Consider the following 17468-nt stretch of genomic DNA (forward strand, 5'->3'; position numbering starts at 1 on the left):
TTTCCATTTTTTCAAACAATCAATACATACACACACTATATGTATTATCTTTTAATGATATGCGTTAATGTTTAAAACTATAAAAAATTTAACGTTTCAGTAACCTGAAAACCAATAAAAAACCCTGGTCCTAGTTAATCTTGAAGGTGGAAGCCATAGAATGGTGGGTTGCCATCATTTGGGTTCGGACATTCGAACCCTGTTGCAGGTGCTATCTTCTTATATCTAAGCTTTTGTCTTGAAATTATTTGTTAATGTTTAGAAATATCTTCTTAAATATCTTATTAACTAAATTAAGATAAAACCATTTTAATAAGTTGTAGAGGATTACATGAGAAAAAGATAAAACCATGCTTTCACAAAAATTCTTAATTAACTTTATGAATAAAGAGAAAAAAAAAAACCCAAATAACGAGAATCAATCAACTGAAATCATAAAAGTGGTGGCCAATCAGATAATATTTATAAAAATTCATACATGGATTTTGATTGATCAAAATTCTTTCCGTTCCGCATCATAAATTTTCCCTAAATTAAAAGAAAAAAAGATAACAAAGTCGTTGATTAGCGTGAAACCAACAGCAAATAAGGACAAAAAAAAAACAGAAAAAGAAAAGCGGTGAAGGAAACCAAGAGGATTAACCGATCGTTGAATCAAACAAGCTCAAGCTGCCCTTGGTCCAGGCCTTTACATTGGTCAATCTCGCCCTTGTCAAATGTCAACCAACCATTTTCCCATATAGAAAAACCCTCCATGTGGACAATTAAAAATGAAAAACAAGAACCACGTCTTCACCGAGTAAGGAAAAACCACTTGATGAGTTGAACGAGTCGAACGAGTCGAACGAGACTGACGATTATTATTATTATTATTATTTTTGGTATAGTAGACTTACGATTACGACCCGATTAATCTCTGCTGATTCCAATTTTAATTCCATGTAGCGTGTCTGCAGAGGAATGCCCATTGATTGTCAAATCAAAGAGCACAATCCCAGCAAGCAATAATTGAGTTTACCATCACTTTTGGTCAATACCTCTGAAATCTAATACAATAGAACGACTTGACTTTTTCTCTCGTCACTTCTCTCCCAGCCCATTACAAACAGAGTATCCCAAACAAACCCTTCTTGTTCTGGCTATTCTTCTCTGTTTCCTTGCTCTCATTATAACAACTACTTCATAATCTTCAAGAGCTTCTTTCTTTCTTCCACCTTTTCGCAAGCATGGAAATTGAAGAAGTTTCGACGACTGAGAGCGTCTATGGTGGTGAGCCAATAACAGATGGACCCCTCGGTGACAATTATGCCAGGAAATTGTTTCAAGCCCTGGTAAGAAACCCTTCTGTACGAAGATATGCATCAGACTCCGATGATTCCTTCAGCCAAACGAAGCCCATTAAGATGCTTCAGATGGGCGTGGATAGAAGCGCTCCTGCTCAGACGAAATTCGAGTGGTTGCGCTCACAGCTGGTAGGAGGCGATGTTGAATTTGACACCCCTTTCGGGAAACGCCTCCTTACTTATGCTGACCACACTGCTTCTGGGAGGGGTCTTCGCTACATTGAAGATTACATCACCAATGATGTTCTTCCTTACTATGGTAAGCTCTTTCTGGGTTCTTTGCTTTCTTTTTACTTCTTTCTTCCTTGATGAATTCAAGGTATTACATTTCTATGATTCCTTTGATCGATTCATTACTTGATAATTTTGTATTTATTATTATGTGTGAGACTTATTGAAACTCATTTGTTATACGCAGGAAACACTCACACAGGTGATAGTTTCGTGGGGCACAGGACGACGAAGACGGTACACGAGGCAACACAGTACATCAAGAGTTGCTTAGGGGGTGGCATTGACGATGCGCTGATATTCTGTGGCTCCGGAACCACCGCTGCCATCAAGCGTCTTCAAGAGGTGATGGGAATTGCGGTTCCATCGATCATCAGGGACAGAATGCTGAAGACCCTAAAGAATGAGGAGAGATGGGTTGTATTCGTTGGGCCATTCGAGCACCATTCCAATGTCTTATCATGGCGACAGAGCCTTGCGGAGGTGGTTGAGATTGGGATTAATGAAGAGGGATTGGTGGATATGACAGCTCTGAAACATCAACTTGAGACTTATAAATCCACCAATCGTCCTATGTTGGGTTCATTCTCAGCTTGTAGCAATGTCACCGGAGTGTACTCGGACACTCGTGGCATTGCTAGGCTCCTTCATCAACATGGTGCCTTTGCTTGCTTTGACTTCGCTGCTAGGTATGCATTTGGCGTTCTGTGGGTGTTTTCTCTAATGGCTCCTTAATTAGTCATCAAGTGTGTGATATTTATTGTACATGATCTGCTTGAACTTGAATTGGTGCATGCAGTGGTCCATATGTGGAGATCGACATGAGATCAGGAGAGCTGGATGGCTATGATGCTCTTTTCCTTAGCCCACATAAGTTCCTTGGTGGGCCTGGAACCCCTGGCATCCTTCTGATGAGCACAGCTTTGTATCAGTTGAGATTTTCTCCCCCATCAACTTGTGGAGGGGGGACTGTCAGCTTTGTCAATAGCTTCTCTGAAAGGGTGAGTCCCACATGCATGGATTCATGCATTATCTTTGAAGAGAACCATGAATTTATCAATCAAATCTCAGTCAGTTCCTAAGATAATGATATATATGCAAACCTGATTTGTAGGATACCTTATATTATGAAGACATAGAAGAGAGAGAAGATGCCGGGACCCCACCCATCATCCAAAAGATCCGAGCAGCTTTAGCTTTCTGGGTGAAGGAATACATTGGTTATAGTGTGATTGACGAACAAGAACATGTGTTTGTAAATGCAGTCCTCAGAAGGCTTCTCCCCAACCCAAACATATGGGTGTTGGGGAATACAAGCGTAAAGCGACTATCAATCATATCTTTCCTTATGTACACCACTACAAATTCTTCTTCTTCAGAGGAGGGTGAAGATGGTAGAAGAGTAAGAGACAGAGGACTCAACATGTGGAGAGAGTCAGGGAACAAAAGAGATAAGCCTCTTCATGGGCCTTTTGTTGCAAAGCTGCTGAACGATCTCTTCGGCATTCAGTCCAGAGGCGGGTGTGCTTGTGCCGGCCCTTACGGACACCTTTTGCTTGATGCCAACGAGTCTCTCTCCCTTGCTTTCCGATCTGCCATTCAGAAGGTAAATTGTTTCTTCCGGCCCATCCAACTCTACATGGGCCTTACAACATTGACCCATCTTACTTCACAGGCTGACTATTTGTTGTGTTACTGTTTGTCACTATTTTGAAGGGCTATGCTGGGGTAAAACCTGGATGGACGAGAGTTAGCTTTCCCTACTACATGTCCATAGAAGAGTTCGAGTTCATCCTAGCTGCCATGGAATTCGTAGCTTTATATGGCCAACGTTTCCTTCCGCTGTATCATTTCAACTGGAAGACAGGCAACTGGACCTTCAAAAAGAAAGCATTCATGGATATTCAAACAGGGGAGGAACGAGAGCTCGACTTCAGCAGATTGTCGTTGGCCAATAGGATGGCTACAGGAGTGGTTAATAAGTATGCATCGTACCTAGAGACTGCTAAACATATAGCGAATTCCCTCCCCAAGTTCCCTCGCCCACGTAAGGTGCCAAAAGACATTGATCCTGGCCTTGTTCACTTCAGGGTCTAGCCCCTCTCTCTGGTGCCTTTTTGGAGCTGAACCCAGCAACGTTGAAGTAAAATAAGTGTGGAGAGGATTGCATCCCGTAATCCTTTTGCATAGAATTGTATGAAAAGAAACAAAATAAGACAAGTTTACATCTTGTAATCATTCAACTGTGTAATCTAGATTCTTTCTTTTCAATAAATTCATTAGTTAATATTATATCATCCACCACATTTTGCATTAGGGCTGAAGTGGGATTTGGCCTAGTTCGGCCCTGCCTTAATTTTGACCTGTTGGCATTCTTCACACAACCCTGTGCCTAATGACAGATACTAATCACAAAATTGTACCACCTTAATTTCATGCCAGTAACATTTGTCTTCACTGACCTCACCTAATAGCTTAAGTTTTTGGGTTTAATCGTTCCTTCAGATGGTATTAAAGATTTTTTTTGACCAAGTGGTTCAAGTTAGGGGTGTCAATAGACCGGTTTTAGATTGGATTCTGTCTAAATGAAAATCAAATTGGACGGATCAACAAGACATATTGAATTTGGATGGACTGGATGGGCCAATATGACAGACATATTAGACTGGACCTGGTCCATCCATAATGAATTTATATTGGATTGAGCCAATATCTGGTCCATTGATAGAAGATAAGAGCATAGGTGTCAATGGATCAGGGTTGAGTTAGAAACCAATATAAATTAACAGGAATTTGAACAGATTGGGCAGTCTCTGGACTGGTCCAAAATGATCCAAAAAAATCATTGGGCTGGATTGGACTAGGTCCATTTGTAATGGATTCACATTGGACTGGATCAGATTGGATCAAATCCAGTCCAATTGACACCCCTATTCCAAGTATTAGGCCCTTATTGCCCTCAGTATAATTAACTAAATTTCAGCACAAGATATGCATGGACTTATATTTCTCCATACTTTAAGTCTGATGAGTTTTCTTATTAGGGGGCGTACTAAAAAATAAAACCTATTCAGGCTTAATCTTTTACGTTGAATTGGTGCCAGCTAGATAGTTGGGATGAGGTTGAAAGTTGTTGGTCTCCACTGGTTGCTTCCTACCACTGCTGCGTGAAAAAGGAGAAGACAATAGGGTTTGGGGTGTCTTCTCCATTCGTAGGGGTGTAAATGGTCATTTAATTTTTTTTTAGAATAGTTTTGTCCCACCAAAATTCAAAATAGTACTTATTATGGGATTTTTTTTGCCAAACATGGATTTATTTTCCACTTATTGTATGGTCTCACCACTTATTTTAAGTATTTATTTGAATATTTAATTATTTTAAGTGATATAAAACAGTTACATAGTCCATTAAAATTAGGGGTGCAAGTCCCGCTGTATTAGCTAGGTTGGATTTAGATCAACCCTAACCCAATCCAAGCTGTGGAATCCCAACCTTAAACAGAACCCAATTCAAACTGTTTTCGGGTTGGGCTGGGTTTGGATTGGGCATGGCCAATTGGATATGATTGAGGTTGGGCTGACTTTTCTAATTCCTTTTGCCAATAAATGCTCTTATATCCTAGACTCAAAACAACTACAAATTCTCCATCAAACTTTGAGGGCCTGAGTATGTGGAGAGACGAGGAAAACATATCTAAACTTTAATCCAATAGAAAAAAAAAGTTGGAAATAAAATGAAGCAAAGCTAAATAGGAATAAGATCCAACGGGTGGCAGAGAATGGTTAAAACTTGGGCTCATATTCCATGTAAAGAAGGTCTAATGGAATTCATTTAATATTGATGAGAAGATTACGACTCAATCAACTCTAACTTCTTCATCCTAATTATCAAATCTTATCTCCATATTCCTAAAGCCTTGTTCGTTTCATCTTATTAGTGTCTGTTCACATTTAATCTTGGAAAATTGCGGTAGTAGTGATTGTTTACCCAAGGAAATTGATACTTGAACATATATAGGGAAATTGATCGATTACCAGGGTTGACCGATTTACTCCCGCGAGATAGGTATAAGCAAACGAGACCTAAGTTGCATATGACATGCCAACCTCTTATTTATAATGTAGTTCCAACCAAGAAAAGACACTTGTTTTCATGACACTAAGAATTTGCCCCTTTTCCTCTCAGAAATCTCAAACCATCCTTGTCTCGATCTAGGAGGGTAAGTATATGTGGTATAATTAATGCTTACTTGTTGATATCCCCATACGACAGTTAATTCCACCCGCCCAAAAAGGAAGGAGAGGAAATAGAAGGAAAATTAATATGGCCACTTGGAGGATCTTTAGCCATTAAGTTTGGGTACAAGCCGCTATGTTTGGCTAAAAGAAGGCCTAAAGTGGCTATAGACCTCCCAAAAAGAAGCATAGCTAAACCATATTTCCCAAGAACCTTCAAACACTACCAAGCTTTTGTCCCTTAGAAAGACAGGAGCTCCCTGACATTCAGAAACACCACCAACACACACACGCCGCAGGCAGCACTAGCACCACCATGACCAGTATGAGCTCCGAGCCCCAACAAGAGAGATCCAGTTGAAGCAAGAAATGGCATGGATACCTCAGGCAGAGGAACAGCACTCGTCACAACCCCTGCGAGAAGAAACAAGCACAGTCACGCCGGAGTCGGAGATGCAATTAGTTGTCCATCCCCACGTCTCTCTGGAAGAGCCAAAACCTCAGAAAAAACCATCGAAATCTATCAAACTTTTCAGGCGCTTTCGTTTGGTGTTCAGGGCATTCCCCGTCATCACACCCGGCTGTAAGATGCCTATACATCCCCGCAAGTCCCATGAAGACCACATACGTGGAGGAATTCGTATGACAGGCACCCTCTTTGGATATCGCAAGGCTCGTGCCAACCTCGCCATCCAAGAAAGCTCCAGGTGTCTTCCCATGCTCGTACTTGAGCTTGCTATCCCCACAGCCAAGCTGCTCCAAGAGATGGGAACGGGCCTCGCCAGGATTGCGCTCGAGTGCGAGAAGCACGCTGCAGAGAAGGCAAAACGACTCATCGATGAGCCTGTCTGGATTATGTTTTGGAACGGCAGAAAGGTGGGCTATAGTGTGCGGAGAGACCCAACAGAGAATGACTTAAACGTCATGCAACTGCTCCATGCTGTGTCAATTGGTGCAGGTGTGCTACCTACAGACACAGCGGGCTCGCCAGATGGAGAGCTAGCCTACACCCGAACGCACATTGAGCGTGTGGTTGTGTCCAAGGACTCCGAGACATTCTACATGATGAACCCAGATGGCAAAAGTGGCCCCGAGCTCAGCATCTTCCTTATCAGGATCTGAAATTTCTATCGATCGAACACCTTCATTTCCAATTGATGAAAAGCAAAGGATTACATGAAGCATGCATGATGGCTGCTACTACTACTAGACATTAATTGTTGCAAGAGTAAGAAGGGAGAAGATAAGGATGTTAAAGGCCAATTAAGTCCCAAAGTCTAACGGTACGACCATCTCTCCATCGAAGCTCATCAACAGTATATTGCTTCTCTAAGTCCAGCTGAAGCTCCTTCAATTCCTTCTGTTTCTCTATTCGAAGGAGACCACTGCCATTTTTATCGTCAGGTCTGTGCTCCACTTTGAGGTTGCTCTTCACATCCTAGAATTGACCATGCACAGGTACCAAGGCAATCTCTGACTCTAAAATTGTTGTGTTGGGAAGGTTTGAGAAATTCTAACAAATATATTTTCATTGACAAAAGAAAAAGATCAATTGTAGATATTTACCTTTTATTGTAAATACTTCTGATCATCATAACGGTACAAACAGAAAAGAAGAAACAAATGGAAAAGGAACCATATGAATTATACGATAGGTCTATTGAATTTCTCCTGTCTCTCTCTCGATCCAAATCGATGACTATGGATGGCAACGGGGCGGGGGGCAGGCACTCACCGTTCCCGCCCCGTCCTCGGTATCGGGGTGAAGAATCAACCCCCATCCTCGGCCCTGTCGGGTACGGGGAATCCCCGACATGTACCCGCCCCGCAATTAACTACAGAAGAAGCTTTAGAGGTAAAAGCAACAGAATTACAGAAGTCACGAAGGAGGGAAACCTTTAGAGGTAAAAGCAACAGAACTACAGAAGAAGAAGCTTTCAATTCACGGAAGTCACGAAGAAGCAACAGAACTACAGAAGTCACGAACGAAAAGTACCAGTTAGAGCTGTTTTCAAAACAAATTAAAAACTGGTTTACTCTGTGCTAGGGTGGTTGGCGGCTGGCGGTCGGTGGTTCTACGGTGGCGGTGGCGCCCGGCGGTCGGCGGATGAACGAGAGTACAAGACTTCTTACTTCTTAGTTTCTTAGTCTGCAAAAATGATGGTTGCTTGCAGACTGAGCCGCAACTCTGTGCACTGTGCTATGGCGATCGGCGGTTCTACGGTGGCGGCGACGCCCGGCGGTCGGCGGTTGTGTTGTGCGACACTGCGGTTCTGCGAGCGAAGAAGTTGAACAGTGAAGTGTGAAATTCTGTCGACTGAATACAACTTTTACCCTAATAATTTAATACACTAATACACTATATATATAAAAGGGGTATAATTGTAAATTACAACCGGGGTTGGGGCGGGTTCGGGGATTTATAGGCAGACTCCATCCCCGCCCCGTCCCTGGTTCAGGGCAAAAAAAATTCTCCGAACCCGACCCGCATGCATTTGTAACGAGAAAAAATCTACCCATTTAGAGCGGTTCGGGTCGGGGACCCGGTTTGTGGGTAAAATTGCCACCCCTATCGATTACCACTCTAATTTAGAAGCAAATATATATAAAATGAGAAAAAACCGAAAAAAAAGAATAAAGGAGAGAATTGAAATAAGAAAAGAAATAAGGGTAAATTACAAAGACTCATACTTTTTTTTTGGTGGAAAACCCCTTGTACGATGGGATTAGTGACAAATACCCATTTAACTTTCGTTTGTGACAAAGACCCCTGATTGTTAAGTCAGATGATGGAATGCATTAAATTATCAAAATATTCATCTAAATTTTTCTTATTTTTTTTCTTTTTCTTTTCATTTTCTCTTAAACCCTAATTGACCAAAAAGTCGTTTTTAAATACTTGATTTATTTTAATTACATAAATGTCTCTCTTCATTTTAAAATAAAAAAATTATGCACTCCTTTTTCCAATAAATCAAGAATTTTTTTTTTTTCCATTTCCGTCACTCTGTGTTTTGTTGTTGAGACATTAGAAGACATGGGAAGAAGACAGGGGGTTAGTAGATGAAGAAAACATGGGAAGAAGACAACAGATCTGGCCTTCGTAGAGGATGAAGAAGATAACTTCGAATACAATGGATTTGACCTTCGCAGAGGATGAAGAAGACAACTTCAGACTCTTGGCCATGAGGCGACTAAAACACAGAAAGAAAGAGAGAGATCTTGATAAAAAATACAAAAAAGAAAAGATGAACAAAGCATTTCTTCCCGTCGAAAAGAATGGCTTCTGGCCGATGAACGACCATTTCTTTCTCCTAACACAAGGAGACCAATGACTTAAAAACAGGTATAAAAATTGTCGTCGATCATCGGTGGTCATGGTTCTGGTCGTACCTTAGCCAGAGATCCCATGGGAACGACATCGGCGACATGACCTTTGTGGACGTAGGTAGGTGTTGATGGTTAGCTACTCAAGATTGAGAGGAAGAGCCGGATACCTTTTTCCCAAACTTTTCTTTTCTCACTGGGGTCACACCATTTCAGTGCGAGCCTACTTCATTGTTTATGGGAACCCATGTCCGATGGTTTCCCATCCCATCCACTCAAGCAAACGCTTTAAAAAAAGAATCTAATGGGAATATTCCCATTCCCATCGCAAGAACCAAACATGCCATAAATTTATATATTTCAACAGAAACCTCTACTATTTCATTTGAATATTGGATCCAACCTAAAATATGTTATATTTTGACAACTAATCGAAATCATAAATCATTCAAATAATTAAGAAAATGATAATTTGGGGATTTAAAAAAAAATAAACAGTTGGATGAGAATCACTTTCAAAGTTAATTGATCGAATTCTAACAAAGGGGGTGTTTGTTGCAAAGTGAAAATTCAGGAGGTATTTATCATTAACCCCATACTACAGGGGGGGGTCTTTCTAATTTACCAAAAACAATAAAGAGTTAAAAATAACTTAAAAGAGTCTAACTATCAACAAATAATTTTTTCAGAAGGTAATTTGAAATGAAATGGAAGTAGGTTTTGATGATACCTCTTTAATTTGCAGTGTTTGTTTTGTTTCCCAATAACATTTTCTTCTTTTGGTCATTAGTCATGTATGTAGGGGTGGCAGTTTCTCACCCAACCCATTGAATCCACCCAATATCTAACCTACCCAACCCATCCATTTACTTAGCATGTTGGAAATGGGTTGATGACCCATTGGATCAAATTAAATGGGTTAGGTCGGGCCAGGTTGGCGATATCCATTGGATTAATCATTAATGATACAAGTGTGAATTCCTTAGCCATCTTTCTTTAATTTTCTTCATTTGTGTGAAATAATTTATTATTAATGCAATAATTTTCTATTAATTATTGACTAAAATTAATTTTGCCTTGAGTCAATATAGTTCACCCAAATTGACATAAATACAAATTCAATCGAATGACCCAATTTGGTCTGATTTGATTCTAGCGCGAATGTCCCAATTGTACCCAACCCAAATCTACCCAAACAACCTAGCAATCTAGGTCAACCCGATTTGGACCGGCGGCCCTGTCCCAAATCTAACCCATGGCAACTTGGTCTGGCTTGACCCAACCAAAGCTGATCCAGTTCGGGTCGAGAAAGTCTGATGCGGATCTAGATGTTTCGGATCCAGCCAAGTCCAATCAGGATTGGCCGGTCCGACTCAGTTCAACCTGGTTCAGTCCAAAGCCAACTCCAATTTGGGCCAGTCTGGTCTGAACCAATGCAACCCTAATCCGAATGGCATGATCTTCTCATCCTAATTGCTTCAGTCAGCTTGGTCTCGAACCCGTGCCAACCTGATTTGGGTTGATTTGAGTCAATCTGCCATATGACTGAACCTGTTCAACTGGACGGTTGGAATTCAAACAGTTGGAGCACTCTTGATGTTATTAGCCTGAAGACAAATTAATTTAGATGGTTCAAGTTGATTTGACTGATTCGAACCTAACTGATTCGACTGAACCTGAAATCCAAACATAATCAAATGATTCTATGTGATTGGTTTTTCATTTTAACTACATAAACTAAGTTGTTATAAGATTAATGGGTTAGGTGGATTGGATTGGGTGAAAGCAGATTTGAGTTCAATGCAAACCATTTAACATTATCTAATTAGATCATTAATGTGTTGGTGGGTTAAATGCATTGGATTGAAACTTGACCCAAACCGAACCCAACCCAATCTGCCCAATTGCCACTGCTACATGTATTCATGCACCGGTGGTGGCAAGATTCCTATTCACTATGATATGTAGATAGTCCTAGACTATAAGGTATTACAAATTCAAGAACAAGAATAACTAATAGTTCAAAGAGGAACTTCAATCATTCATTTTTTTTTGTGGACAAGACAAATTTACCATTGGCACTGCAACCAATAGTACAATTGCATTTTTTTCATGGGGGCTACACAACGGGATAGCCCATCCCCTATCCCTATAACCTCCAACCCTCGTGAAAATAGGATTTGATCCCGAGTTGGTATGTTTGCTGGAAAAGGACTAAGGTGATGAATACCATATGCACCTAATTCAGTCTTGTTTCTTAATAAACCGAAAAGGGGCTTACTTGTTGGTGGCCAAGTTGGTATCATTAATATTTCGATTTGACATTCACTTTTGGCTTGGTTCTAAACCCAGAAGATAGATTATCATTTTTTTTTAGGTTGCATTTGGAAATGATGCAAATATGTAAAGTATAAAACGGTTTATATAAATTGTAAAATTGGATTAGTTTTGTACTGACAAATTTATTTTCTTACCAAACAGACTTTTAGATGTAATGGATGCAAACATGAATTTCAATAAGGCATATGTTTTTTTTTTTTTTTTTTTTTTTTTTTTTTTTTTTTTTTTATCAAAAGCCCACTTGAATGCAAATTTACTTCTTTTTTATTAATGTACTTTTACACTTTTTTATCAATGTAAATATGCATTGGTCTGTCATTTGTCAATGCATAAATGTAATGTTGCCAAACACAAACAAAAGTGAAGCTAAATGCAAATTTACCTTGAACCGGAATTTACACTCCATTTGCATCACTTCCAAAAACAGCCTTAGGTTGTGTTAACACAGCGTTAGAATGCATGAGGTGGTAGGATCAAAATGCTAGCAATACTTAAATAGTTGACCAATTAAACTCTAATACATTCATAGGTTGTATACATTAAATCATCACTTGATAAATATTTTGGCAAATGTTAAAAGTGGGTATTAATTTTTTTTCAAGGGTAGACGGGGGTATTTTAAGGGATAGGTGTAAAAAAATTTCTAGAGTTCATTTGGTTCATAGTTGGAATCGAAATCCTCCGGAATTGGGATAGGAATGATCCATTCCCATAATCTGTTTTTTCAAACAGAAATGGAAATGAGAATTAAAATCAGCAAGAATGAGATTTCATTTTTAAGGGAGGGATGCTATTCCAGCAGGAATGAAAATGGGATTCCGATTCCACCCATCCAAACAGTTGGAATTGAAATAGCCAGACCCCTATTCCCACGAACCAAACGGGGCCTAAGTGCTCATCCGAACTGGTCTTTGAAAGCAATACTGAAAAAACATAATCTATTGTCAGGTAGGTAGTTGAAGTTTTTCCGGGATGAGAAATTGAATAAAAAACGAAATTAAGTACCCTTGATTTGATCGATTCATTGGTCGTTGGATAAAACGGTTACAAACAAAGTGGTGTTCCCCAATATATATATGACATTGTTTTCAAAACAAAAACAACTACCACTACCACGTCAGAAAAACCAAACTCTTCTTGCTGATGTGGCAGTTGTTTTTGTTTTAAAAAGAAAATTTATGGGTAGTCAAGAAACTAAATAATACAATAAATAAACCATAAGACGAAATCACATATATAAGCTCTTGGTCAAGCCTTATATGTGACCTTGAAAACACGTCCTCACAGGGTAATACCTTGAAAGAGAGAAAATGGAGGCGGCTCCCCTAATCCTGGTTTTGATTCCTTTGTATATGGCTACATCAGGGAATTCCCAGTCATTGTCAACTTGCACAAGCGGGCTGTGGTGGAGCACACAATTTTATATGACTACAATCTGTTCGGTCTAATGGCTGAAATGCTATTCAAATAGCGATACACGACTTGACTTTCAGTTGCCGCCTTAGCTTGTATATATAAAAATCCCTCACCCTCTCGATGATCTCAAACAATTATCCCATCCGAAGAACAAACTTAATACATTCTTGTTCTTTGTCTTCAACTCTTCATCAGAGCAATTCTTTCATAACCCTTCAAAAGCTCTTCTTTCTTCCACCTTTTCGCAGGAATGGAAGTTGAAGAAGTTTCGACGACTGAGAGCGTCTATGGTGGTGAGCCAATAACAGATGGACCCCTCGGTGACAATTATGCCAGGAAAATATTTCAAGCCCTGGTAAGAAACCCTTCTGTGCGAAGATATGCCTCAGACTCCGATGACGCAATCAGCCAAACGAAGCCCATTAAGATGCTTGAGATGGGTGTGGATAGAAGTGCTCCCGCTCAGACAAAATTCGCTTGGTTGATCTCACAGTTGGTAGGAGGCGACGTAGAATTCGACACCCCCTACGGAAAACGACTCCTCACCTATGCTGATCACACTGCTTCTGGGAGAGGTCTTCATTACATTGAAGATTACATTCTCAATGATGTTCTTCCTTTCTATGGTAAGTTTCTTGCTACTTGAGTTTTCTCTCTCTTTAACCTTTGAGTTTGCTTGATTATTAATCAAAGTTTTGTCCCTGGGGAGATTAATACGGATTCATCAATATGTGTGCAGGGAATACTCACACAAGTGACAGCTTCGTAGGATACAAAACAACTAAGTTGGTACATGAGGGAATGCAATATATCAAGAGTTGCTCAGGAGGTGGAATCGACGATGCAGTCATATTCTGTGGCTCTGGCACCACAGCTGCTATCAAGCGTCTCCAAGAAGTGATGGGAATTGCAGTTCCGTCAATCATGAGAGAGAGAATGCTGAAGACCCTGAAGAATGAGGAGAGATGGGCGGTATTCGTTGGCCCATTCGAGCACCACTCTAATGTCTTATCATGGCGCCAGAGCTTAGCGGAGGTGATCGAGATTGGAATTAATGAAGAGGGGTTGTTGGATACGGAAGCTCTGAAACATCAACTTGAGACTTATAAATCCTCCAATCCTCCTATGTTGGGTTGATTCTCAGCTTGTAGCAAAGTCACCGGAGCCTACTCAGACACACGAGCTATTGCTCGGCTCCTTCATCAACATGGTACCTTTGCATGCTTTGACTTCGCTGCTAGGTATAAATGCATTTGCGCTTCTGGGGAACCCCATTTGCCATTTGCGCGGATGTATCGTGTGCCTGGTTTATATTAATTAGTATTAATTTTCATATAAATTGGTGCAGTGGTCCATACGTGGAGATCGACATGCGATCAGGAGAGCTGGATGGCTATGATGCTCTTTTTCTCAGCCCACATAAGTTCCTTGGTGGGCCTGGAACTCTTGGTATTCTCCTGATGAGCACCGTGTTATGGGCCCGGGCGTAGGATCTCGTCACGGGGAGAACCTCTTGCTTCCCCTTGCGCCTTTCCTTGCGTGCAAAATCTATTGTGGAAAACTGAATGGGTGATTTGTCCAAGAGACCACCCGAACTTTCCTCACTCTTCTCTTGACTGGAAACTCAATGCCTTTATTTCAACTCATAGCTCCTTAAATAGGAGATTACAAAAGGGGGTTCCTTGTTGGATTTGGCTAGGCTAGGGTAATCCCTATCAAACTCAAACTTCTACTTCTAAATAAATTACCTACTTCTAATGGTAACATAACTCCTACTTCTAGTGGCAAACAGAACTCTTACTAAGAAGATAAGATAAGATAAGGATAAGGGATGAGGGATAATGCAGCTAGCGGCGAGTTGGCGAGCAGAGCTGTTGTGGCAAGATAAGTGTGGGCCTACCTTGATGAGGTGTCGTGTGCGCCCCACTCTACTGCTGCTGCCGGGCGGTGCGCGTGTCTCACAGTGCTGCTGCCGTGGACATCATCCTTGACTTCACGAACCTCCATGCTGGTTTCTGCGAGCCTATGTTCCAGTTCGTGGACCCTGGAAGACAGCGGCTCCTGTTCCCCCATGACGGTAGGCTTTGATACCAGAATGTTATGGGTCCGGGCGTAGAATCTCGTCTCGGGTCGGTCCACAGGGAGAACCTCTTGCTTCTCCTTGCGTGTAGACTCTATTGTGGAAAACCGAATGGGTGATTTGTCCAAGAGACCACCCGAACTCTCCTCACTCTTCTCTTGATTGGAAACTGAATGCCTTTATTTCAACTCATAGCTCCTTAAATAGGAGATTACAAAAGGGGGTTCCTTGTTTGATTCGGCTAGGCTAGGGTAATCCCTATCAAACTCAAACTTCTACTTCTAAATAAATTACCTACTTCTAATGGTAACACAACTCCTACTTCTAGTGGCAAACAAAACTCTTACTAAGAAGATAAGATAAGGATAAGGGATGAGGGATAATGCAGCTGGCGGCGAGTTGGCGAGCAGAGCTGTTGTGGCAAGATAAGTGTGGGCCTACCTTGATGAGCTGTCGTGTGGGCCCCACTCTACTGCTGCTGCCGGGCGGTGCGCGCGTCTCACAGTGCTGCTGCCGTGTGGTGCGTGCTGCTGCCTAGTGCTGCTATCGTGCGGTGCGTGCTGCGCGCTGCCAGGCGGTGCGTGCTGCTGTGTGGGCTGCTGCCCTTCACTGCTGCTGCCGGCTGCGGTGGTTAGGCTCGCCTACGAGTGTGTCTACTGCTTCTGTGTCCGCAACACACCGCCTTGTATCAGTTGAGATTTTCTCCCCCATCAACTTGCGGAGGAGGGACTGTCAGTTTCGTCAATGGCTTCTCTGAAAGGGTAAGCCCCATTCAATTCAAATTAAAATTAAACCCCGTCAGTTTCTTATATATAATTTGGTTTGATTTGATGATGTTCATGGCTGAGATAATATACGAACATGATGTGTAGGATACCTTATATTACGAAGACATAGAAGAGAGAGAAGACGCCAGGACCCCACCCATCATCCAGAAGATCCGAGCAGCCCTAGCTTTCTGGGTGGAGTATATTGGTTACAGTGTGATTGAAGAACAGGAACATGTATATGTAAATGCAGCCCTCAGAAGGCTTCTCCCAAATCCAAACATATGGGTGTTAGGAAACACAAAAGCCAAGAGACTATCAATCATCTCTTTCCTTATTTTAACCACTTCAAATTCACCCTCAGACGAGGGTGAAGAGGGCAGAAGAATCAGAGACAGAGGACTTAATATGTGGAGAGAGCCAGGGAACAAGAAAGATAAGCCTCTGCATGGGCCTTTCGTCGCTATGCTACTCAACGATCTCTTTGGAATACAGGCTAGAGGTGGGTGTGCTTGTGCCGGCCCCTATGGTCACATTTTGCTTGATGTCAAGGAGTCTCTCTCGCTTGCCTTCCGATCTGCTATCCAGAAGGTAAATTCTCTGTTAATGTTCTTTTAACCTTGATTAATGGGCCTTTAAGATGTAGAATTTAGCATTTAACATGGTGGGTTTATCATTAATTATCTTGCAGGGCTATGCTGGAGTAAAACCTGGATGGACGAGAGTGAGCTTCCCCTACTACATGCCCATGGAAGAGTTTGAGTTCATCTTAGCTGCCATGGAATTCATAGCTTTATATGGCCAACGCTTCCTTCCGCTCTATCATTTCAATTGGAAAACTGGCAACTGGACCTTCAAAAAGAAAGCATTCATGGATATTCAAACAGGGGAGGAGCGTGAGCTCGACTTCAGCAAATTGTCAATAGCTAATAAGAAGAGTACTGGGGTGGTTAACAAGTATGCATCCTACTTGGAGATTGCCAGGAACATAGCCAATTCCCTGCCCAAGTTCCCCGCCCAACGAAAGGTGCCAAAGGACATAGATCTCAGCCTCGTTCACTTCAGGGTCTAGACTCTAGACTCTCTAAATTCTAATGCCTTTTCTTTGTATTCTTTTGTAATAAGATAGGATAAATTAAAAAAAAATGGAGGATTACGGCCCAGATGAAAGGAATATAGGAAACAAATTAGCAAGGGAAGATTACATCCTGTAATCCACCCGTCATGATTATATGGTATCAAAGATTTTAAATCAATTATCCTCTGTTATTAAAATTTTCTACTTCCAGTTGGAAATTAATAAAATTCTGTTGTTGCACCCACTATATTTGATTTTTTATCTGTTATTTGAAATTCCACTACTTGCCTCATGACTTGGGCTTATAGCCTGGCCCACACTGGGTCTAGGGCCATGTTTGGGAGTGCTTAAAAATAAGTGCTTATTCAAAATAAGTTTTTATTTGGGCCAGGATCACACCATTAACCATTTATTGGTGTTTGAAAATAAGACTGAAATAAGTGCTTATTTTAATAGTATCCTTCTAGACCAACCAAACTACAACTTCCATTTATTTTTGTATAATGGTAACCTCAAAAAACGAGATGCATCCATACTTTGAACCTTGATTATTTCCTAAAAATTTTGTAAGTTCTTGCCTTTTTTTTCCAATTATATAGAGTTACTAGTTGTACCCATGCGGGCTTTGTTGAATAAGATTGAAGCAAAAA

The 17468-nt window shown here is 41.1% G+C and overlaps 2 protein-coding genes and 1 pseudogene across 3 annotated transcripts; all 3 read left to right on the plus strand.

The window, feature by feature from the left end:
- Positions 1-1119: 1119 nt before the first annotated feature.
- Positions 1120-3816, plus strand: LOC104589279 (uncharacterized). The gene is made up of 5 exons (XM_010247542.2): positions 1120-1602; positions 1762-2263; positions 2374-2575; positions 2689-3180; positions 3291-3816. The coding sequence occupies exons 1-5, from the start codon at positions 1227-1229 to the stop codon at positions 3669-3671; spliced, it is 1953 nt and encodes a 650-aa protein (XP_010245844.1). The 5' UTR covers positions 1120-1226; the 3' UTR covers positions 3672-3816.
- A 2214-nt stretch (positions 3817-6030) lies between these two features.
- Positions 6031-7356, plus strand: LOC104589286 (protein MIZU-KUSSEI 1-like). Its single transcript, XM_010247547.2, has one exon. It carries the CDS (start codon positions 6180-6182, stop codon positions 6930-6932), a length of 753 nt encoding a protein of 250 aa, XP_010245849.1. The 5' UTR covers positions 6031-6179; the 3' UTR covers positions 6933-7356.
- Positions 7357-13042: 5686 nt separating this feature from the next.
- LOC104589287 (uncharacterized) lies at positions 13043-16893 on the plus strand (annotated as a pseudogene). The gene is made up of 6 exons (XR_016076693.1): positions 13043-13519; positions 13633-14134; positions 14242-14358; positions 15650-15734; positions 15846-16331; positions 16432-16893. The product of XR_016076693.1 is annotated as an uncharacterized LOC104589287 (transcript).
- The last annotated feature ends 575 nt before the right edge of the window (positions 16894-17468 follow it).

Source organism: Nelumbo nucifera, chromosome 5, assembly GCF_055504915.1.
Source record: "Nelumbo nucifera cultivar China Antique chromosome 5, China Antique-T2T, whole genome shotgun sequence".
Lineage (NCBI taxonomy): Eukaryota > Viridiplantae > Streptophyta > Magnoliopsida > Proteales > Nelumbonaceae > Nelumbo > Nelumbo nucifera.